General features: G+C 40.6%; 1 protein-coding gene across 2 annotated transcripts in view; it reads right to left on the bottom strand.

The window, feature by feature from the left end:
• Nucleotides 1-24,363, bottom strand: part of kat2a (K(lysine) acetyltransferase 2A) — a 29,699-nt gene extending 5,336 nt beyond the window's left edge. Inside the window, exons 1-14 of one of the 2 annotated variants that reach the window (XM_061981279.1) lie at nt 24,074-24,363; nt 20,002-20,125; nt 16,422-16,567; nt 13,346-13,435; nt 12,881-13,254; nt 11,300-11,406; nt 9,077-9,184; nt 8,808-8,941; nt 8,525-8,733; nt 8,327-8,453; nt 1,491-1,601; nt 1,271-1,414; nt 1,085-1,199; nt 977-1,013 (exon numbers count right to left, since the gene is read on the bottom strand). In XM_061981279.1, coding sequence (XP_061837263.1) covers nt 977-1,013; nt 1,085-1,199; nt 1,271-1,414; nt 1,491-1,601; nt 8,327-8,453; nt 8,525-8,733; nt 8,808-8,941; nt 9,077-9,184; nt 11,300-11,406; nt 12,881-13,254; nt 13,346-13,435; nt 16,422-16,567; nt 20,002-20,125; nt 24,074-24,292 — 2,045 coding nt within the window. In that variant the 5' untranslated portion in view covers nt 24,293-24,363. Of the gene's footprint in view, nt 1-976; nt 1,014-1,084; nt 1,200-1,270; nt 1,415-1,490; nt 1,602-8,326; nt 8,454-8,524; nt 8,734-8,807; nt 8,945-9,076; nt 9,185-11,299; nt 11,407-12,880; nt 13,255-13,345; nt 13,436-16,421; nt 16,568-20,001; nt 20,126-24,073 lie in introns of both variants that reach the window. The other variant, XM_061981278.1, reaches the window with a different exon arrangement.
• Nucleotides 24,364-25,346: the final 983 nt, after the last annotated feature.

Consider the following 25,346-nt stretch of genomic DNA (forward strand, 5'->3'; position numbering starts at 1 on the left):
CTTGATTTTTTGCTCGTATTTGCTTTTTACAGGAAGATCTAGGTTCCTTCCGTATTCAGAGAGTTTGTGCATTGCTTTCTGCACAACAGCCATCTTGGCTTGGTTGACCACCACTGTTTTTGACTTGCGGGAAGAAGTCACGTAACGGAATACAAGCAATAAAACGATATCACTATATATCGCGATCACGTAATCGATACCATTAAAAATTGTGTTCGAGATATATATACATATTTATTTTTATTTTTATATTCATTGGAGGAAACAGGAAATTGCAAAGCAAGGAGGTTTGCATGAACAAAGACAACCGAGCAATGCAGGAAGTGATCACTGTTCAGTTGGAGTGACACGCTAACAGCCAATCAGGTAACAGTATCAACTACTCCCTTTGGTTGCACCATTGTCTCACGGATAAATATTTTCATGGAGTGAGAAGAGAAAATAAAAATAAGATGCTGCAGACAGTGAAAGGCCACCTCACGGTATGACAGTTTTTTGGATTTTTTCCAAACAGTTTGTAGTCAGACCAATGTGGTCTGTAAATGTTGCAAGGCGGTCGTCCCCACCAAGACTAGTAATACCACACCACCTTAGCCGCGTTCACCCTTTAGAGCACAGCTGTAACTCCTGGCACTAAAATTATAGTATTTACTTTTTCACACTGTTACAATTTTTTGAGTACCGGTATCTCATGCATATTTCTTATTTTTGCGCCTTCATTTTAAGAGGTTATTGTTAAGTGTTCAATGTTATTTCAAATCTTTTCAGCTTTGATAGCTAAGAAGAAGGTTACATTTGAAATAAAAATGTTTATATTTAATATATTTTTTCTCCTGGTCCTTATTTTTGATAGGTCATAAAAAATACCAATAATCATTAGGGGCCTAACAGTATGTATTAAGTGTTCAGCCATATCTCCCAGCCTGAGTACAGGTAAAACATTTCAAGCACTTTCATGGGCATGTGGAAAACTTACACTTTTTCCTTGGCGCTGGGTTTCCATCCAGTCTCTCCTACAAGACAACAAGGTAAGCGCTACAGCCATTGGTTTGGTTATTTGTCTTCACCTAGAGTGAAAACTCACGTATGCCGGGAATACTCTCTACAGGAATTTGCCGCACACCCTCCTTGAAGCAGGTCAGGCCTGGGTACACTTTCCTGATCTGACTCTGCTTCCTCTCAATCAGCTTCTTGATGATCTGGAGAGAAAGATGACATACAAAAAAAATGAATGTGAATTAAATCCACAACAGCAATGAAGACGGCTCACCTCTTTCTGCCTTTTGATGATGTGGGACAGCTCCGTGTACGGTATGCGGGGGTTGAGCTCACACTCCATCAACGTGGCTCCCTCGTAGTCTTTAATGTAGCCCAGGTAGCGACTCTTGGGCACCTTGATGTCTTTGGAGAAGCCCTGTCAAGAGGTGGGGCAACGTGAATTTCAAAGTAACGGGGGTCAGGAGAGAGTGGAGAGAGAACAGGGAGGTGACCTGCTTCTTGAAGTAGCCAATGGCGTACTCGTCGGCGTAGGTGAGGAAATAGAGGATGTTGTGTTTGATGTGGTACTCTTTCAGGTGGTTCATCAAGTGTGTGCCGTAGCCCTGATGCAACATTAAAGAAAGAACGGATTTATGTAACCAGAAGCATCTGACAAAAAAGGATAAAGTTGGTCAAAATCAAAGATGGTGTAATATTAACAAGATCACAATCACATTAACCGCATTATTAAAAATGGATTACATGCTAATTAAAACCTTTTTACAGTGGAACCTTGATATACAAACCCCTCTTTTGCAAACTTTTTGATTTACGAACTCTTTGATTGGGCTACATATACTACTGTGTGTGAACTATGTGTCTGTGTACAAACGCTTCATTCATTCATGTATCTTGTGTGCCGCTGGAAGCCTTAGCGTGCAGCTATGTTGGATATGTCACTTCCTGTGCAGTTCAGTAGCAACATGGTTGTTAATGTTTTTGAGAGCACCAAAGGGAGTTTTGTGTCTGTGTTGACAGTTGAGCTTGCTATCATTGTATTGATGATAAAGAGATTGTTTATCCATTACCCCCTTGTTAGCTTTGTTAAATATATATTTATTAGGGATATCAAATAAATATTTTAAAATCAGATTAATCACATTTTGGAATTTGGATAAATCCCGATTAATTACATTTTGTTGCTTGAATAATTGAAATTAGCTTCAGAAAATACCCAAATATTTTTACTGTCAGAATGTTTTTGTACGTTATACTTGAATTTAGGTCATTTATTTGCATAAAACTTGGTAACAGTTTTATCTAAAGTTCTTTAAGGCTGTATTTTAAAGTGAAATTTGCCAGTGAGCACTCCAGTAGGCGTCTCCTCACTTATTTTTGTACCGACGTATGCATTGCTCAAATCACTGACCGTATAGCGGTTAAGGTAAAAGAGCTTGAACGGTCAAAATAAACTGCATGATTAATCAAAGTGAGTACATGATTAAGGGATGTAACGCTATTAAAATCTCACAGTACGATATTATCACGGTATCAAGGCCATGGTACGATATTATTGCAGTACCGTATTTTTCGAAGTATAAGTCGCTCCGGAGTATAAGTCGCACAGGCCGAAAAATGCATAATAAAGAAGGAAAAAAACATATATAAGTTGCACTGGAGTATAAGTCGCATTTTTGGGGCAAATTTATTTGATAAAACCCAACACCAAGAATAGATATTTGAAAGGCAATTTAAAATAAATAAAGAATAGTGAACAACAGGCTGAATAAGTGTACGTTATATGAGGCATAAATAACCAACTGGTATGTTAACGTAACATATTATGGTAAGAGTCATTCAAATAACTATAACATATAGAACATGCTATACAATCTGTCACTCCTAATCGCTAAATCCCATGAAATCTTATACGTCTAGTCTCTTACGTGAATGAGCTAAATAATATCATTTGATATTTTACGGTAATGTGTTAATAATTTCACACATAAGTCCTTCCTGAGTATAAGTCGCACCCCCGGCCAAACTATGAAAAAAACTGCGACTTATAGTCCGAAAAATACGGTATATGTCCCAAAAAATTGCTTGGTAAAAGGGCCATAGGGTTTAAAATGACGTGTCAGGAATGTTTAGGATGAACACGCTCACTGTAATTGAACAAAAACATAATGCTACAATGTTTTAATCATATTTTTTACTACAAACAAATATTTCTAAGCGCAAACAATTGTGTAGGAACTAGAGATGCGCGGATAGGCAAATATTTCATCCGCAACCGCATCAGAAAGTCGTCAACCATCTGCCATCCACCCGGTGTAACGTTTGATCAGAACTGCATCCGCCCGCCATCCGCCCGGTATATCTAATATAGACGATGCAAGGCATTAGTGAGGCACCTGCCAACTACTCCGGTTTTCCCGTAATTCGTACGGTTTTCATCAACCTATTCCGGGTTACGGGTGCAGTGATAAAAAATACGTTTTTTCATTAATTTAAAAAAAAAAAAAGGGTGAAAACTACGCGAATTGCACCTTGCGCAGACAAGATTTTTCGATCGGACACGGAGGAATTAGCGATGTAAAAGACCACTTTGGGACAAAAAAAAAACAAGTCTAATGCCGTTGCTAGCGATACAAGTGGAAAACTTTCAACGTTTTTCGTCGCCCAAACAGATTCTTTGGATGTGATAAATGCCGAAGTTTTATTTACGGAGGCAATAATTGAGCATGGACTTCCAATCGCACTGGCTGATCACATGGGACAGTTACATGTTTGTAATGCAACCTTTAAAAATCATTACGCGGTGATCGCGGTCCCAAAAATAAACTTTTCTTGCATGATAATGTCCAGAAAAATTCGCTTTATATTACTATAGAGTCCTTTTAACGAATGAGTTTGATGGTTTATCACAAACCTTAAATGAAAGAAGTCCTTTGTTCTCTTGCACCATGCGCTTTGGCCTTGCTTCCTGTTTGGTGTGCAATCCTGTCGGCTGTATTTCACAGCACGACATACTGTTAAAAGTGTTTATACTATTTATGCTTTCAAGTCCAAGTTGAAGAAATCTTGTTAAATGTTGACAGCATAACTTCCAAAATACAGAAGTATGTCCTTAATATTTTTGCAGTGCTATTTCTGTTGAAAAGTTCAAATGATTACATTAGAGATGTGATGTGCCACTTTTCAAAGTGTCTGATGGCTTAAATTAATTTTCATAAATTTTTCATATTTTGAATTCTTTTGAAAGGCTTACAAAAAAACTACATTTGAATTGTAATTCCATGCTATTGACAGGACTATTAATTTTAATGAAGTTAGCTTACCATGTTTACAGTATGATAATTGTGATAGAAATGTGAATTTTAGGCACAGAATATTTTTTACAATTGAACAAGGCAGTAGATTATACAAGCTTGGACAGAAAGTTAATAATGACACCAATTTTTTTTTTTATGGAATTGTTTAGTACTGTTTTACCATTTGTTTACTGTAAAAAGTGTTTATACTGTTTATACTTTCAATTAACAAATTGAAGTCTTGTGAAAGGTTGACAGGATAACTGGCATTAACTGTCAAAATAATTTCAAACTATTGAAGTTAGCTTACAGAATAAACATGTCAATCAACCCATATGATTTTTGCTGTAATATTTTTGTTTTGAAAAGTCACTGTGACTGATAGAAAAGTGATGGTTTTAGCAACATTTTAACCTGTCTGAATGCTAATAATCATTTTGCGTCGGGGGGCGAAGCCCTGAACCCTCCACCAGGACTTTGTCCTGGACCTACCGGGGCCTGCGGCCCTTGGACCCTGGCTACTAGGTTTTTCTGATTTCAAAAGTTGGCAGGTATGGTGAGGTTATAAAGCTTTTGCCTGTTAAAGAAAGGAGACTGATCCAATGCAGCACAGTCTTTCGCATTCCACGCTGTCACGACCCAGACGCACACCAGTGCGCAATCATATGGGAGCCGCGCTGAGCGCACCTCCAAGCGCGTCTCGCTGCCGGTGACGGCCAGGTATGGGCCCACGCTCCAGCGCCATCCATTTTCAGGGCTAGTTGATTCGGCAGGTGGGTTGTTACACACTCCTTTGTGGGTTCCGACTTCCATGGCCACCGTCCTGCTCTCTATATAAACCAGGGTGAGCCCCACCCCTTTCGTGAGCGCACTGCGCGCGGAGTGACCCCTGTTACGCGCCCCCGGCAACAGGGGTGGCGGGCAGGTAAGCTGCGCGGGTGCAGCGCGCGGAGTGACCCATGTTACGAGCCCCCGGCCACGGGGGTGGCGGGCAGGTAAGCTGCTTACCTGCTGCGCGTGACGCCGGCCGCGGCGAAGGCGGACGAGGCGGGGTGTCGGTGCAGTGGGCGCGGTAGTGACCCTGGACGTGCGTCGGGCCCTTCTCGCGGATCGCCTCAGCTACGGCTCCCGGTGGGGCCCTCTCGGGGGAAGGGGCCTCGGTCCCGGACCCCGGCGAGGCGTCCCTTCTCCACTCCGTAAAAGTGTCCATCTCTTTTCTTTTTTTTTCTTCTGTTGCGGCATATGCAGCAGGTGCCTGCTCGTTTTTCGTATGTGGGTAACAACATTTAACTATGTATATATATTTCCGAATTGGTTTAACTGCCACCCGCAAAAAAAAAATAAAAATAAAAATAAAAATAAAAATATCTAATTGATCCGCCCGACCCGACCCGCACGCGGATAAAATCTTATTTTTTTAAATTTCATCCGCCCGATCCGCGGATAATCCGCGGTTGTGCCCGCAAACCGCGCATCTCTAGTAGGAACATTAAAAAGAATAACTTTCAGTTGATGTATTCAAAGCAACAATGTAAACATCCAGTGTAACAAATGTAAAACCATCATGTAGTTTTGGTCTTTCAACTTTTACATTATGGGAGGCAGTGTCCTTGAGAGTAGTCATTTTTTTTAAATCAGTCCGGAAAATGTTGATTTTCACAAAAGTAAACTAACAATATAACTTTTAATAATGTAAATACCTCACAAACTGATGTTTGGCTTTGCGGGTTTCCAAAATATTTTCTGTTTTAGAGAAGGCGATATGTCCAGCCCTGCTTTCCGCCTGAGTACAGCTGGAATAGGGTCCAGCCCCCCAGCGACATCGAGAGAGAGACAAGTGGTAGAAAATAGATGAATGGATTGAGGATGTATCAAAGAGCTTTTCAGCTTTTTTTGTGTGATTTCCTCTAAAGCGGTGCGACGAGACCGGTTGGCTCTGTATCGCCTTGGAAACGCTCGAAACGAAAGTAGCGCGCTTAGCTTCGCAGACTTTCTTCCCTCTGTCAAAGAGGTTATGTTTTGGCCTGGGCTTGTTTGTTTGTTAGCAACTTAACTCAACCAGTTATGAACAGATTTAATGTCCAATAAACATTTATTTTTATCTACGAAGAGTACTAACACACTTCAATTCCTGCTTACGGGGTTACACGCCCCCATCTTGTCTTTCCACGCTGTGCAAAGAATTCTGGGAGATGTAGTTTATTTACAGACCCAGCCAATGCCAAAACACCAGAAAAAACTACACTCCCAGGTTTTTGTTTGATATTGTCTCACGTCACGGTATTAAGAAAACTTTGAAACCAAAATACCGCGGTAACTATAATACCGTTACATCTCTAATGATTAATGCAATCAATTTTTTGGGAATAATCCCTTGAGTTAACTCGTTCATTTTGACAGACCTAATATATATATACACATACATACATACTGTACATCCATACATACCCACACACACATTAGTGTCTTTAAAGAGTGCATTATTTTACCAAAATAGGGACTTGTCTGGGCTCCAACCAATTATTCACATTTTCATTGTTTTTCTCTCTGCTTCACTATACGAACTTTTCGATTTACAAACCATGTTCAAAAACCAAATACATTTGTAAATCGAGGTTCTAATGTACTATGAAAAATATTGATGAGGTTATGGGTAAATATGTCCAAAAACAATTCAGATACAGTTGCTCTGGATGAATTCAAACGTTACCGTTTCATTGATTTGTTTTTCATTATTCTCTTTTTGTATTAGTAGGAGTGTGTGTAAGTGTGTGTACTTGGCGTACATGTTCCTATTTATTATTATAATAATATAAATCGATGCTGGTTGTTGCTCGCATCAGTAAAAGGTTATTTCCTACAATAAACTTGTTAACACGCTGTCTTGTTGACATATAACCACATCAAAAGTAGCGAGTCATGTTACATCAAACGCATCTGTAACGGCATAGTAACGTACGTAAAAGTAATTATTAGATAACCCGTTACCAGTAAAAGTAACAGCGTTAGTAACTAAGACTGCTTTTGTGTAACATTGAACAAAGGCAATTTTGTATTATTTGTAAATATTTCATTCAAATTCGGAACTGCACTACTTCAGGGATGTTCAGCTTTAAAAATTCCACTGTCATTGCAGGAACATTTATTACAACTAAAGATGTCCGATAATGGCTTTTTTGCCGATATTCCGATATTGTCCAACTCTTAATTACCGATTCCGATATCAACCGATACCGATATATACAGTCATGGAATTAAGACATTATTATGCCTAATTTTGTTGTGATGCCCCGCTGGATGCATTAAACAATGTAACAAGGTTTTCCAAAATAAATCCACTCAAGTTATGGAAAAAAAAGCCAACATGGCACTGCCATATTTATTATTGAAGTCACAAAGTGCATAATTTTTTTTAACATGCCTCAAGCATCTTGGAATTTGGGACATGCTCTCCCTGAGAGAGCATGAGGAGGTTGAGGTGGGCGGGGTGTATATTGTAGCGTCCCGGAAGAGTTAGTGCTGCAAGGGGTTCTGGGTATTTGTTCTGTTGTGTTTATGTTGTGTTACGGTGCGGATGTTCTCCCGAAATGTGTTTGTCATTCTTGTTTGGTGTGGGTTCACAGTGTGGCGCATATTTGTAACCGTGTTAAAGTTGTTTATACGGCCACCCTCAGTGTGACCTTTATGGCTGATCAAGTATTCGCTTGTGTGTGTGAAAAGCCGTAGATATCATGTGACTGGGCTGGCACGCAAAGGCAGTGCCTTTAAGGTTTATTGGCGCTCTGTACTTCTCCCTATGTCCATGTACACAGCGGTGTTTTAAAGTCATATATTTTACTTTTTGAAACCGATACCGATAATTTCCAATATTACATTTTAAAGCATTTATCGGCCGATAATATCGGCAGCCCGATATTATCGGACATCTCTAATTACAACAATAGTGAAGTTAGTCAAGTGAACAAACTGCTGTATATAAATGTCACACTCAAACCCATGCTGCCCCTTGTAGTTACCAAATGCTATTTGCGTACCTTCACTTGCTCGTTGGATGTGACAGCGCAGAAGACAATCTCTGTGAAGCCCTGAGTGGGAAACATTCTAAAACAGATGCCCCCGATGACGCGGCCATCTTTGATCAGGGCTAAGGTCTTGTGCTTACTGTTAGGGGATAAATATAATAAAAAAGTCAAACAGGCGCAATCTAACGCCGTTAGATGCCGGTCACTCACGGGTCAAAGACGAGGCGCGTGATGTATTCCTTGGGCATGCGAGGTAACTGATGCGAGAAGACGTTCTGCAGTCCCACCAGCCACATCAGGATCTTCTTGTTGGACTTTTGGGAGAGAGAGTTCCCTATGACGTGGAACTCGATGATGCCGCGCCGCTCCTCCAGACGCGCTGTCTCGTCGCGGGCGGCGTTTGGCGTCAGAAGATTGGTCTAGAAAGAACAAAAACAATATGAATTTACTGTATCATGTCTCAGACTGACTGACGTGAGACCGACTGACCAACCTCGGGGCCCAGCATGGCGGCTGGGTCGGTGATGGTCATCATGACCTCGTTGACCAGCTCCATGGGAATGTCGCCCATCACACGGATACGTTTGGCGTCCTCCAACGTCAGTGCCTCAGGGAGTTTACGCTTCTCTACTGAACACAAGGGGACACGTCAAAAAATTAAAACAAGATGCAGGACGATGGAATTTATTTATTTTTTTTTTGTTTGAACTTGAATGAATGAAATAAAAAAAACTAAAATGGATCAAAAACAAAGATGTCGACCTGTGTTGGGCTCTGATCCTGCGAGACCCTCAAGCCCGCCCAATGACGATCCGCCGCTTAAACCCTTGGAAAGAGCCGAGGAGCCCGACACAGCAGCCGGACTGATCACTGGAACACCAAAAAAACACCAAGTCGTATTCCTGTATTTTTGTATACATGCACTGGTCACTTCATTGGGTACACAATCTAATGACGAGATGCGGGAATCTTTGCGCACCTCAAGATTTCAATTCCGATTCTTAGGGTAGTTAATACTTGTTTATTCAAAAATGTATTTAAATTTTTTTAAATGATAATATTATAGAATTATATTATTATAAATCCATATTGAATCATAGTTAACAAAAATTGTGATTTGGATGTGAACCAATTTTTTTGAGCACCCCTACTACTGTTCGACAATAAAACACTGATTATACGTTATATTCACCTGATGCAACTTCCGGCTCTATGCGAGGATGTTTTAGGCTGTTGAAACCGTTTATCTCGCGAAAAGGATAAAAGTTTCTTCAGAGTTCCTCGAGAGGTAATCAACAAGGGCGAAATATGTCAAGATTTTACGGAGGAGACAAGAAAAGGGCTCCACACTCGAGTCCAAGAAGGCAGAGTTGAAGAACGCACAAGTTTGCAGTGATCATTTGGTTAAAGGTTTGTTTGATATACTTTTAACGTTTAGTGTTTCCCATTGAAGTATTATATTGATTTTATTTGTATTTCTTAAACTCATGTTTGCTACAAGTGTTCCGTAAAGCAGTGGTCCCCAACCTTTTTGTAACTGCAGACCGGTCAACGCTTGAAAATTTGTCCCACGAATCGGGGGGGGGGGGGGGGGTTTATGGTATTTTTATTTTTTTTTTGTCATAAAAAAATACAATCATGTGTGCTTACGGACTGTATCCCTGCAGACTGTATTGATCTATATTGATATATAATGTAGGAACCAGAATATTAATAACAGAAAGAAACAACCCTTTTGTGCGAATGAGTGTGAATGAGTGTTTTTTGGGTTGGTGCACTAATTGTAAGTGTATCACCAATTCGGCGAGTCTAAATAAAAGAAATCAAATGCGATTAAAACCTAAAAGAGTTAAACTTTTACCAAAGGCATCAATCATAAATGTAGATTTCAGCAAATACACAACGTTGACATCTATTGTTATATTTTGATACGACGGGGGAAAACAAGGTACTCTTATACAGCGCGTACAACAACAATATAGGCAACAGACATGGCAGTAGACGCAAAGTTAAATCAAGAAATGCAACCTTACAGGAGCAAAAACAATGCATGATTACGAATTGATACCAATTTCTTTGACCCAGCCAAACACAAAGAAGTTGTGGACCGCCATGCTTTTCCAAGTTTTCATCTGTTTTGTCGTGTAGAATATCTGGAGCACACAATAGCTCGACATATTTGGAAACTCCACTGACGAATAATCCTTGAGATCACTCGACAAATCTTATTTCGATAACGTATCGGGTTAGAGTCAATTGCATAGTTTTGATTTTTTGCTCGTATTTGATTTTAGTGGTGAGATCTAGGCCCCTTACAGATAGGTCGCACTCTGCTGCACAGTAGCCATGTTGGTTTGATGGCCCACCACTTTGTTCACTTCTGTTCAAAAGTCATGTGTCCGAATACAACCTATTCTCAGGTGCCTTGTTTTTGGTGGAACGTAGTGGCCACAATAATTTATTAAGTTAAGTTAATGACGCAATATGTTGAGAGATGAGGACACATTTGTGACTGGATCATTTCTAATATGCTTCGGCTTTGGAGACTTTGTATGTGTAAGTGATATGCAACTATAATCATTAGATGCTTGCTTATATTGACATATGTGTTGTTTTAGACAACAATATTGTTCCAATATTATTACGAATGTCTAGCTTGTGCACTAGTATGCTCAGCTGTTGTGTAGCTGCTAGCTTCTAGTAGCAAATAATCCACCATGTTTACCTTTTAAATAACACATTTAGATGTTAAAAAGCTGGCCAACTTTGGACAAGGAAAAAAACTGCAGGACAGTTTATATCGGAGAACTTATATCGGACATTTTACAAGCAAGCACATTTCATCCGATGAATATGAGAAAGGCTCAGTATGATGTGTGAATTTTACACTTCCACAATAATTAGGTACACTGTGTCTACCAAAACTGAGCATTGTGTTTGCAAAGACAGAATTTATGGATGTTTTTCCCGCTTCTTGCGCCTCACCTGTCTGATGTCCCAGCTGTGCGCCATCAGCAGCGGGCACGGTGAAGTCCGCTTCCCAGATGGGAGAATTTTCCCCATAGATTTCCTCCTCCAGCATGGACAAAAACCTGATGATGATTAATGATGATGATAAACATTATTACGTGAGAACAAGTCGATATGCGACGTTTACTATGAATTGATTAAAGGCCTACTGAAAGCCACTACTAATGACCACGCAGTCTGATAGTTTATATATCAATGATGAAATCTTAACATTGCAACACATGCCAATACGGCCGGGTTAGCTTACTAAAGTGCAATTTTAAATTTTGCGCGAAATATCCTGCTGAAACGTCTCGGTATGATGACGCCAGCATGTGACGTCACGGATTGTAGAGGACATTTTGGGACAGCATGGTGGCCAGCTATTAAGTCGTCTGTTTTCATCCCAAAATTCCACAGTATTCTGGACATCTGTGTTGGTGAATCTTTTGCAATTTGTTCAATGAACAATGGAGACAGCAAAGAAGAAAGCTGTAGGAGGGAAGTGGTGTATTGCGGCCGACTGCAGCAACACAAACACAGCCGGCGTTTCATTGTTTACATTCCCGAAAGATGACAGTCAAGCTTTACCATTGGCCTGTGGAGAACTGGGACAACAGAGACTCTTACCAGGAGGACTTTGAGTTGGATACGCAGACGCGGTACCGTGAGTACGGATGCAGCTGCGGCTTCCAAACATTTGATCGCTTGCCCGGACGTGCGTGCCGCTATGTGCATGTCACGTACGTAACTTTGGGGACTTTGGGGAAATATATGTGCTGTATGAACTTTGGGGAGGTGAACGGTACTTTGGGCTGTGGGATTGAGTGTGTTGTGCAGGTGTTTGAGTTGTATTGGCGGGTTATATGGACAGGAGGGGGGAGGTGTTTGTTATGCGGGATTCATTTGTGGCATATTAAATATAAGCCTGGTTGTGTTGTGGCTAATAGAGTATATATATGTCTTGTGTTTATTTACTGTTTTAGTCATTTCCAGCTGAATATCAGGTCCCACCCGCCTCTCACAGCATCTTCCCTATCTGAATCGCTCCCACTGCCCTCTAGTCCTTCACTCTCACTTTCCTCATCCACAAATCTTTCATCCTCGCTCAAATTAATGGGGAAATCGTCGCTTTCTCGGTCCGAATAGCTCTCGCTGCTAGTGGCCATGATTGTAAACAATGTGCAGATGTGAGGAGCTCCACAACCTGTGACGTCACGCACATATCGTCTGCTACTTCCGGTAGAGGCAAGACTTTTTTTATCAGCGACCAAAAGTTGCGAACTTTATCGTCGATGATCTCTACTAAATCCTTTCAGCAAAAATATGGCAATATCGCGAAATGATCAAGTATGACACATAGAATGGACCTGCTATCCCCGTTTAAGTAAAAAAAATCGCATTTCAGTAGGCCTTTAACGTGGACCCCGACTTAAACAAGTTGAAAAACGTATTTGGGTGTTACCATTTAGTGGTCAATTTTATGGAATATGTACTGTACTGTGCAATCTACTAATAAAAGTTTCAATCAATCAAGATTATTCTTAAGGGCCTTACTTGGGGAAGTGTGTGAGAATGAGCGTGCGCTTCTCTGGCAGCAGCTTGTCCTTCTCCACCCTGAACTTCTCCAGCAGCTGGCGCCGCGTCACTGTGAAGATGGACTTGAGCAGGCTGCGACCGAACACCTGCGTGGTCTCGTATCGCGGCAGGCTGTCGTTGCTCTGAGGCACGTGGCAGTAGCACAGCCAGCGGGTGTAGTCCACCTTGTACGCCGTGCCGTCGTCCTTCTGCGTGCGCTGGCGGTACTGCGTCGGAGTCTCCAGCTTCCAGTAGTTGAGGCACAGGAGGAACATCTTGGACAGCTCGAACATGGTCTGCCTTTCCTTGGGGGCCAAGTGGCTGAACTTGTACTGGACAAAATTCAAAACCCCCTTTGGCGAGAAGGACAAAATAAGAGAAGAAGAAGTTAAAAAAATCAAAATACTGATGCCCCTTGGTTGCTATTTGTGAATTCAAATTCACCTGCTCAATGTTTGGCTTTTCAAAAGGTGGACTGCCCAGGGACCCCTCTACTACTGGCTGGCTCATCTGCAGGATACATTTTCTCAGCAGCTACAAATGGAGAATAAATAACATGTTTTACCTTTCAGCAAAATCAGAATCAGAATCAGAAATACTTTAATAATCCCCGAGGGGAAATTAACATTTTCAGCACAATCTCAATTTAAGAGCAGACAAACATTACAGGGAGACAGAACAGGATCGCTGACGGGTGTGCCAACTTCCGGCACCCCTTACAAAAAAGGTGAGAAACAGGTAAACGCTGCATAGACAGACAACATTCACACTCACATTCACACACTATGGTCAATTTAGTGTTGCCAATCAACCTATCCCCAGGAGCATGTCTTTGGAGGTGTTAGGAAGCCGTAGTACCCGGAGGGAACCCACGCATTCACGAATAACATAATAATAATAATAATATTCTAGTCCAGGGATGTCCAAAGTGTGACCAGCAGCAATTTTTTTAACGGCCCGCCGCACTTTCTAAAAATACTAATACGTTTTTTTATGGGAATCAATTTTTAAAATTAAATTTTTTGGCCATCTCCATGCAACCAGAAGGAGCTGTTCTAACCTGTAACCGGTTTTGAAAAGGTTTTATTACATTTTTTCCCCAAATAAAACATATTAAAACAAATGGTCTAAATCGAAAATTTATTCTGAATCGAATTGAACCTCAGGAATCGGATCAAACTTTTAGGTGCCCAAAGATTCACACACACACTAGTAATACCAATAACTAGGGATGTATACCAGCAAGTACCGGTATTTTTGGTTACGGTTCCTAATTAGATCGGTCCATGAGGACCGTGAAGAATCTGGACTAATGATACTACTATCTGTATTTTTTGTTCCAGCTGACCGACGTAATTATGACACGATTTGAATAATGACAAATAAGGAAGCAACCACACACAACATTTTTCAAAGTCACGCATGCTGTGTCAGTTTGAAGTGAACGCACTTTATTAGTTTTATTAACCGTCCTAACAATCCATTATTCCACAGGCCGGTATTAATCCACCAAACAAAGTGAAAAATGTAGGTAATATAATAATCCATGAAGTTGTTTTGAAGCTAGATATCACCTGCTGTGACTGACAAGTGTCTGGTTACTCCATTGCGCCACGTTTGCATGTCATTAAAAGACAGCTTGCTTAAATGTGTTTCAATTCCTTCTGTCTTGACTCCAAACTGGATGATCGAGCATTACATTTGCTCACTGGGTCTTTTTATCTATATAATACTCACATACATCAGTAGCTGTCAACACTCAATATGGCGTCCGGTCCATCACTCAAATACGTCTGTGTGCATCATAAATACAGATAACAATTCCTATTGTTACAAAATGCCCACCCAGGTAACATGCTAATTGATTGTATTGAATTATATGACATATTTGATATGTTATATCATATAAAAGGCTCTGCGCAGGCATGCCATATATAAATATTATTTCCAGCTGAGTGTAATTGTAATGAATGGATCTGTGTGGTCTTTACAAGAAGATGCCATAACTGAATTTCACCTTGCACTGCACAGATAGTTGACTTGTTAACGACTTTAAAAACAGCTGTCGATAAAAGACTCCCCTGGTCTGAAATGTCACAATACATCATGTTGGATGTGTTATGGTTATGGTTTCATTTGTGCTCATATAAATGCTAATTAAAATGCATTTTTCCATATCTTTATTTCCACAAAAAACATATAGTACCGACAAGAGTACTGATAAATACCGGTATCAATAAGGAATATCAATAAGGGTATCGCACCGATAAAATCTTAATGATATACTTCCCTAACAATAACCGATAGTATTTTTGAATGTATAGATTTAAATGTAGTTTGCGACTACCGGTAGCTTTGGGAGGATCACATAGAAATGCTGGCCTTTCGAGTGCCTTTTGAAGCACTATATTTTTTCCCTCCTCAAAGAATGTTTGCTAAACATTTGGTGCAAATGGCACGCAAAATCTCTTCTTCTAAAACAGTGAAGTAGTCTGAAACGTTGACACCATGTTTGGTTACAATGAGCTTAGTGAAAGTTTATGACACAAGTAGGAGAAAAGGAGTGCTTGATTTGCTCACCCTACCTACAGAAACTTATTCTTGCCTAATTGGAGATTTTTTTGTTTATTATTTATTATTTTTGATAGTAAATAATTATCCCCTCAACTAAAAACCCAAAGTTGACATGTAGGCTGTTATTTTTTCTGAAGAAAATCTGTATATTGTTTTGGCTCTGAAAATGAAATATATCAAAATGTCTGTCAAATTATTTGATTTTTCAGTGCACTGGCCTCAGTGGAAAAAGTTTGGATATCTATGTTTTAGTCGATTTAACCATCATATAAGCCAAGGATGGGGAAAACTGCGGCCCGCGGGCCATATCCGGCCCATTGGTCTTTTTAGTCCGGCCCACCAAATATTAGAACACAAATGAGCAAAGATCTGTTTAGAGAATTCCATCCGTCCATTTTCTACCGCTGGTCCCTTTCGGGGTCGCGGGGGGTGCTGGAGCCTATCTCAGCTGCATTTGGGCAGAAGGCGGGGTACACCCTGGACAAGTTGCCACCTCATCGCAGGGCCAACACAGATAGACAACATCCACACTCACATTCACACACTAGGGCCAATTTAGTGTTGCCAAATCAACCTATCCACAGGTGCATGTCTTTGGAGGTGGGAGGAAGCCAGAGTACCTGGAGGGACCTCCACACAGGAAAAACCCTGAGATTGCCACAACAAAACTGATACTAGTCTTTGACACATTGGCAAACAAGGGTGATCAACAACACTGTTCCCACTAAAAGAGAATGTAAGTGTTAACCCTGTAATATAATTTTTACATTTCTTTGAGGTTCTGATATGATATTGTTGAAAATAGATGTATTATAATTAAATAGTTCATGTTTGAGAAGTCTACTCTTAGTTCCAACAGATATGATATGCTTTGAAATGCATCATGTGCTCGACCAATGTGGCCACTGAGCCAAAACGTTTGCCCACCATTGATATAAGCGCTCACCTTGAACAGGTAGAAGTAGACCTGCTTGGTGTCGGTGTCCTCCTCCTTGTGCACGGACATAAACAGGTTCTCCACGTCCACCACCATTCCCAGCAGCCTGTTGATCTCATCCTCAGACACGTTCTCCAGGTGGGACACGTGATTGGCTGCAAACAGCATACGGAAACGAGTGCATCAGACACACTTGTGTAAAGTTGCCCTCCCCCCGCATTGTCAAAACCTCCCCAAACTTGTCTTATTCATTTGTGCTGTAATTTTTTTTGCCTACTATGGTTGTTATGTTATTGTTTTAGGGTTTTCATGTTATAATTCATAACCAAGAGGAGGTGTCTGGGGACAGGGAAGTCTGGGCATCTTTGCTTAGACTGCTGCCCCCGCGACACTGACTCTGATAAGCGGCGAAAAAATGGATGGATGGAAGGACTATATTAGACAAAAATATTTTGCAGCACAAACAAATATGACAAGTCTGGGGAGGGGGCTTGTTATTCATAAAAACACGTTACTAACATGAAAACCATAAAACAATAATAACTTTAAACTATAATAGTTGGACAAAAAATGTTTGCAGCATAAACATTGGGGACAAGTTTGGGGAAATTTTGACAAGGTTAAAGGGCTGGTTATGAATAATAAAACATTATTAAAAACTATAATAATTAGACACATTTTTTTCAGCATAAACAAGGGAAGATTTTGACAAGGTGGGGGGCTGGTTATGAATAATAACATGACAACTAAAAAACATGAATATAAAAACTACAATAGTTAGAGAAAATAACTTTCGCAGCACAAAGTTCAGGGAGGTTTTGACAGAGATGGGGGGCTGGTTATGAATAGTACCACGTTAACATAAAAAGTATAAAACGTTAATACCATAAAAACTATAATAGACAAAAAACATTGCAGCACAAATGGAAGGCACACGTTTGTGGAGATTTTGACAAGGTTGGGGGCTGGTTATGAATCATAAAAAGTTTGAAATACAAACTTGTAAGACAAAAAAATTTTGCAGCACAAACGAATGGGTCAAGTTTGGGGAGATTTTGACATGGTTAGGGGGCTAGTTATGTAACACATTAATAACATTCTTCCATCAATGTTCTATTGCTTGTACCACTCAATGCTTGTCTAACTATGATAGTTAGACAAAAAATGTTTTAGCATAAACTAGCTCAAACGTAGCACAAACATGTGGGACAAGTTAAAGGGTCTGATTATAATAATAATAATAATAATAATTAGCTTTATTGTCTCCGAGGAGAAATTTGTCTTGGACATCAAGACACAGCCTTTCACATACATACCGTATTTTTCGGACTATAAGTCGCAGTTTTTTTCATAGTTTGGCCGGGCTCCAGTGCGACTTATATGTTTTTTTCTTTTTTTGTTATGCATTTTCGGCAGGTGCGACTTATACTCCGAAAAATACGGTACATACAGTCCATCTGACAATACAGTGATGACAGTGAACAGTGTGCAGGTATATCAGTTAGTTATGAGATCATACATTACACTCCCCCCGTATTGCACTATCCCAATATTGCACTCCTTAATATTGCATCCGGTTATTACAGTAGTTTTCTGATGTTAAGTGCTTTGATTGCCAGTGTGACAAAGGAAAATCTATACCTGTTGAGTTTGTATGTTGCTGTTCTGTACCATGTACCATTTGGAATCAACACAATTTCACTATGAAGTATGTGGTGTGGGTTCACGGTCTTGTCGAATATTTCTTGAAGGGAACAAGGGGGCTGCATGCCAATTATTTTACCGGCCCTCTTGATAAGGTTTTGAAGTTGGGTTTTCAGTTTGACAAGACAGATTTCCAAACCATATGGAGATGCCATAACGGATGACAGATTCAATGTTTGCCTTCTAAAACAACACCATGATATTGCTTGTCACACCGTGGACCCTGAGCCTCCTTAGAAAGTGCAGGCGCTGGTTAATACGGGAGCAAACAGAGTCAACTTGGTTGGCCCAAGTTAACTGGGAATCAAAACAAATACCTAAGTACTTATAGGAGAACACCTGCTCCACTCTCTCCCCATGGATAATGATCGGGCTGTGATCCCCACAGATTTGTGATCAAAAACCATCTCCTTCGTTTTTTTTACATTTAAAATCAGATTTTTTTCCTCGCACCACCTCACAGCCTTTTCCATCTCTTGTTTGTATGAGTCGATGTTGGAGGATAATTTAGGCTTCAACACCGTTTGGGCTTTGTCAATAGTTTGGGCTATGTCAGTAAACTAAGGATGACTGTGACGTCTGAAAATGTGATTATATAGTTGTTTGGTTGCTGATTCCGTAGATCGTTGGTTTTTTGCATAATTTTGAATAATAAAATGTTGATATAATATGCTTTTTTGTGAACTTATGGATCTGCCTCCGGGAAAACCTTTTGGCCATGGAGACCAGCTGCGGGGTCTCTCCCACACCAGGGTCCGTTTGGAGAGACTGGAGGAGATGCGGATGAAGAGACAGGGCTGCGGAGCTAGCGCTGAGCGCCGGGACAGACAAGCTTCACGGTGTCTTGGCAGAATGAGCAGGTATTGGAGACCGATGACTCCTTGGACGTATCCTCGCTCATCCATGCGAACTGGACACTGGCTGAGTTAGTGGGCGGCCAAGGGTGGAGTCGGCTCTCTCGGTTGCTTTGTTGGGTCTGCTCCTGTCTCTGGCCATGCTCCCCCCACCCCAGCGGACGATGGCGTGGAACACTGCAGAGGCCACCACAGTGTATATGTTTTTTTTTTACTTTTGTAGCTGTATGTAGAAATATCTGGTTGCTTTAGCTCTGCTCTTTTAATGTATTTTGTGTTTTTTGATGTTTCCCTCTTATACACATGTTTGTGTGCTATGGCTATGAGGTTTTTTTCTTCCTTGGCCTCAGTCTGGACCCCCTCTCCAGGGGCCCAGGCTTAGACTGAATATTTCTTTTTCTCAAGCCTCCCCTCCCCAGCGTTTACCTGTTTTTCACCTTTTTTGTAAGGGGCGCCGGAAGTTGGCAGACCTCGTCAGCAATTCTGTTCTGTCTCCCTGTAATGTTTGTCTGATCTTGAATGGGATTGTGCTGAAAATCTTAATTTCCCCTTGGGGATTAATAAAGTATTTCTGATTCTGAAACATTTTGCAGCACAAACAATTGTGTCACGTTTGGGCAGCTGTTGAGATGGTGTTAAGGGGCTGATTACGAATGATAACACATTAATAACATGGAAACAATAAACGGTTAATAACAAACAATGTAAACGTAGTACAAACATTTGGGACAAGTTTACGGGTCTGATTATGAATAATAAAAAGTTAATAACATAAAAAACTATAATAGAGAAAAACATTTTGCATTACAAACAAGCACAAAGTTGGGACAAGTTTGAGGAGATTTTGACAAGGAAGGGCCAACTTTAAACAGATCAGACAGCTAGCTAAGGTTAGCTGGTATATTATAACGTTTATCTGATTCTGTGCCAACTTAACACTCTTTTCTATAGTTTGATCATAATGTTTCACATGTATTTATTCACCACGCCAGTAAAGGATGTATTAAACGTCAGCGGTGACATTTCAGTACCTAGGGAATGTCCACAGCTGCGGCACTGCTCGCTCAGGCTGGCGGCTTGCTGCTGCAGGTCAATCCGTGGGGCCGTGGGTGGGTTGGGGTTCTTCCAGCCATTGCACTTGCATGCATCACTGGCCTGACAATGAACACGTGTTGCATTAAATCAATTATAACGTCCAGGCAATTAGCTAGTTTTTACACAGTCATTGCTAGCTGGCTACTTGGAAAAGTTAACTACAAAACGTTTCAAATCAAATCAAATCAAGCTTTATTTATAAAGCGCTTTTTATACATAAAACAAATGTAACGCAAAGTGCTTTACAAAGTTAAAAACAATACCCCTATGACCTATATCCCCCATTATCACATACGTACGCACGGACACAGATAGCAAACACAAACACACACACACACACACAACATACACACATATGCAACTATATGAACTAAGGGTGTAACGGTACGTGTATTTGTATTGAACCGTTTCGGTACGGGGTTTTCGGTTCGGTTCGGAGGTGTGCCGAACGAGTTTCCACACGAACATATTAAGTAGCCGCCTCCGCTTCCTTCTGCCTCTGTTTCTGTCAGTACTCTACACAGCACCCAGCATGGTCCCACCCACACAACCATCTGATTGGTTACAAACAGAGCGGTAACAGCCAATCAGCAGTGCGTATTCAGAGCGCATGTAGTCAGTGCTTAGCGTTTAGCAGGTAAGCATCAGGCAGCGGACTCTCGCCAAATTATAATAAACACCTCCCAGTCAACTACTAGTAACATCACTATGAGCCCGTTGACCTTCTAGAAATATAAACTGCAGCTCAGCTTGCTCGCGGTCCTGGCTTGAGGTGAAGGCTAATTCGCTTTTAGCATAACGTTAGCTCATTTTGCTGTGTGTGTGTGTGTTACGGACAGCAAAGCCCTGTCTGTCTGTTATTTCACTTTACCTTTTTCTGTGTTGATTGAGCTGTGTTGAAGCAGCAAAAAAGGACATTATGTTAAATGAAGAGTTTATGTCTCTGATAGTTGATATAATAATGTAACTGCATCATTAAGCCTACATGAACTCCATGGTGTTCAGGGATGAATAGTCTCTCCTATTGCTATTGTACCATGTTTTCAGCTATAGTTACATTAATCATTAGTAATGGAGCAGCCTAGTTTTGAATGGCAGGGTCCCTGCTATCACATGTTGATAAAAATATAACATTTACATAATAAATCAACTACAGAGGGACGGCGTGGCGCAGTGGAAGAGTGGCCGTGCGGAACCCGAGGGTCCCTGGTTCAATCCCCACCTAGTACCAAGCTCGTCATGTCCGTTGTGTCCTGAGCAAGACACTTCACCCTTGCTCCTGATGGGTGCTGGTTAGCGCCTTGCATGGCAGCTCCCTCCATCAGTGTGTGAATGTGTGTGTGAATGGGTAAATGTGGAAGTAGTGTCAAAGCGCTTTGAGTACCTTGAAGGTAGAAAAGCGCTATACAAGTACAACCCATTTATCATTTATTACAGGCTTCCCAAATGCTGTAATAAATTAAGCATGATGAGTTGACTTGAAACTGTTTAATGTTGCACTTTTTATATGTAGAAGAAAAGTTTTGTCATTTTATTTAATCTGAGCAACAACTTGAGGCAGTTTAATGTTGATTAACGTGGGCAGAATGATTATAGTGTTCCCAATATTAAAAGGATAAAGCCTTTGTTTACAAATTTGGTAAATAAATAACCAAAAAATGTATATTTTGTTGTTTTCTTACTGTACCGAAAATGAACCGAACCGTGACCTCTAAACCGAGGTACATACCGAACCGAAATTTTTGTGTACCGTTACACCCCTAATATGAACCAATGATTGCATGGCTGAGTACAGAGGAAACATGTGAGTAAACACTATCACAGGAGCCATTTGCACCAGGAGGTCATCAGACCATGGCCACCAGGACACTGACACAAAAGCGCCCCCACAAGCACGGCCGATAACCCCTGAGGCAGATGGCTCATCTGAAACACGTTGGAAAATAAAAATAATAAAACCTGTAAAATAGTAAGAACCATGTGTAAAGATAAATAATAAAATGCAAGTAAGACATATGAAGATTAATAGAAGAAAATAACAAAACAAAACAAAACAAAAATGTATATATATATATATATATATATATATACACAAAATAAATAAATAAAACTAAATAAAATCTTGCATAACTAATGGGGTAAAAAGTAAAATACAAATGACTTCAATAAAATAATTAATATCAGGTAAAAGCCAAATCAAAAAGGTGGGTCTTAAGCCTGCTCTTAAAACCAGGAACGTTCTCCGCAGCCCTAAGGTCCTCCGGCAAGCTGTTCCATAGACGGGCTATTATGGTGGAAAGATGCCATCCCGTGACTTTGTGTCCTGACTTTGGGAATAATTAGGGAGATGAGTGCTGGAGGATCTCAGGGCCCGGGAAGGTTTGTAGGGTAAAAGCAAATCTGAAAAATGAGATGGCCCTATACCATAAAAAACATTTATAAACCATAAGAAGAACCTTAAAATTGATCTTGAAACGCAGGGGAGCCAATGCAGAGATTTTAAAACTGGTGTAATGTGAGCCTGCCTTCCGGTCTTAGTCAGGACACATGCCGCTGAATTTTGGAGCTATTGTAAGGGTGCAATAACCTTTTTAGAAAAGACCAGAAAGCAGGGCGGTACAATAATCTATACGACTTGTAATAAAAGCATGCATTAGCGTCTACCGTGTTGCCCTGAGAGAGAATTGGGCGAACTCTGGCTATATTCTTAAAAGGATAAAAACTAGAGATGCCCGATAATATCGGACTGCCGATAAATGCTTTAAAATGTAATATCGGAAATTATCGGTAACGGTTTCAAAAAGTAAAATTTATGACTTTTTAAAACGCCGCTGTACGGAGTGGTACACGGACGTAGGGAGAAGTACAGAGCGCCAAGAAACCTTAAAGGCACTGCCTTTGCGTGCCGGCCCAGTCACATAATATCTACGGCTTTTCACACACACAAGTGAATGCAAGGCATACTTGGTCAACAGCCATACAGGTCACTCTGACGGTGGCCGTATTAACAACTTTAACACTGTTACAAATACACGGCACACTGTGAACCCACACCAAACAAGAATGACAAACACATATCGGGAGAACATCCGCACCGTAACACAACAGAACAAATACCCAGAACCCCTTGCAGCACTAACTCTTCTGGGCCGCTACAGTATACAACCCCGCTACCCCCTACTTCTCTCATCTTTACCTCCTCATGCTCTCTCAGGGAGAGCATGTCCCAAATTCCAAGCTGCTGTTTTGAGGCATGTTAAAAAAAATAATGCACTTTGTGATTTCAATAATAAATATGGCAGTGCCATGTTGGCATTTTTTTCCATAACTTATGTTGATTTATTTTGGAAAACCTTGTTACATTGTTTACCATTGTTTACCTACTCAGTGGCCTAGTGGTTCGAGTGTCCGCCCTGAGATCGGTAGGTTGTGAGTTCAAATCCCGGCCGAGTCATACCAAAGACTATAAAAATGGGACGCATTACCTCCCTGCTTGGCACTCAGCATCAAGGGTTGGAATTGGGGGTTAAATCACCAAAATGATTCCCGGGCGCGGCCACCGCTACTGCCCACTGCTCCCCTCACCTCCCAGGGGGTGATCAAGGGTGATGGGTCAAATGCAGAGAATAATCTCGCCACACCTAGTGTGTGTGTGTGACAATCATTGCTACTTTAACTTTAATGCATCGGTTGATATCGGAATCGGTAATTAAGAGCTGGACAATATCGGATATCGGCAAAATAGCCATTATCGGACATTTCTAATAAAAACCTATTTTTGTTATATTTTGTACATGTGGTATAAAACTAAGGTCAGCGTCGAATACGACGCCCAGATTTTTCATTGTAGTGATGGGAGTTAAAGACAATAATTGTAGTTTGTTTGTCGGCGTCATATTCTATTGTTATTACTACTTTGTTTCATATTTCGTTGATAACAAAGCACAAAAAATAAAAAAGAGGGGACTGTATTGTTTTGAACTTAGCCTAGCCGGGCTAGCTAGCTACCTTGCAAGCGGAGAAAACGCCGAGTTTCTCCAGCTTTTTCGCCCGCGGAAAGGCTCGAACTTGCGCTTTCTTCTGGCTGGCTCGCTGCTGTTGGCTTAGTCCCGGTCTGGCCGGGTCGCTGCTCCCCGAACCGGAGCCGGCGACATTGGACCCAGCCGACCCAGCGGACTGGGCTTGGAGAAGCCGGGGTTGCAGGGCCTGTGCCGCCGGGTCGGACATATCCACTCTGCTGCTACTACCCTTTTCTTTTTCTTCTTCTTCTTCTTCTTCTTCTTCTTCTTCTTCTTCTTCTTCGTTGTCAACTGCTGTGGGCGGGGCTGGGAGCTCATGCTGCCTTCAAGTACCCTAGGGAAATTGCCCATTTCGCTACACAAGCAGTAAAAAGACGTAATGTTTGTAATCATTTTCTGGATTTCTCTCAAAATATATGAGACCATAACAGGATACGACATTCAAAAATGTTTTGATTCGATTTAATTTATGCTTTATTTGCAAATATTTACATCACTCGATAGTCTGAAGGCAACGCACGTTTCTTGAATTGTGGGTAATGTCGTTTAATGTTGATATTATAGAACTACATGAGGCAGTAGAAAGACGTAATGTATGTTTAAAAGGAATTTTAGCTACACAAGCAGTAAAAAGACTGAATGTTTGTAAATAATATTCTGGATTTCTCTCAAAATGGAATCTTCCATAAAAGGATACGACATTCCAAAATATTTCGATTTGATTTCATTGATGCTTTATTTGCAAATCTTTACATCACTCGATAGTCTGAAGGCAACGCACGTTTCTTAGATTGTGGGTAATGTCGTTTTTAAAGTTGCTATTACTAGAACTACATAAGACAGTAGAAAGACGTAATGTAATTTGAAAGTAATATGATGGATTTTGTCAAAGTACAATCGTCATTAAAACGTAGACTTAGACTTAGACTTCCTTTTTATTGTCATTAAAATTTGAACTTTACAGCACAGATAAGAACGAAATTTCGTTACATGGTAGTGCAGGATAAAAAAAGCAATAAGGTGCATATATAAATAAATGAATATATATAAATATAAATAATATATCAATATATATATAAAATAAATAAATATAAATAAATAATGTACAGATAAATATATTGCACTTTTTCACATGCGTCCACGTTCATGGATGTATGTTATATTGTCTTTTTTATTCCAGCGAGTTAATCCATTTTGGGAGGAGTTGAGGGGATCATTGAATTATGATGCGTTCAAGATTCTTACGGCCTGAGGGAAGAAGC

This window comes from Nerophis lumbriciformis, linkage group LG24 (genome assembly GCF_033978685.3).
Source record: "Nerophis lumbriciformis linkage group LG24, RoL_Nlum_v2.1, whole genome shotgun sequence".
NCBI lineage: Eukaryota > Metazoa > Chordata > Actinopteri > Syngnathiformes > Syngnathidae > Nerophis > Nerophis lumbriciformis.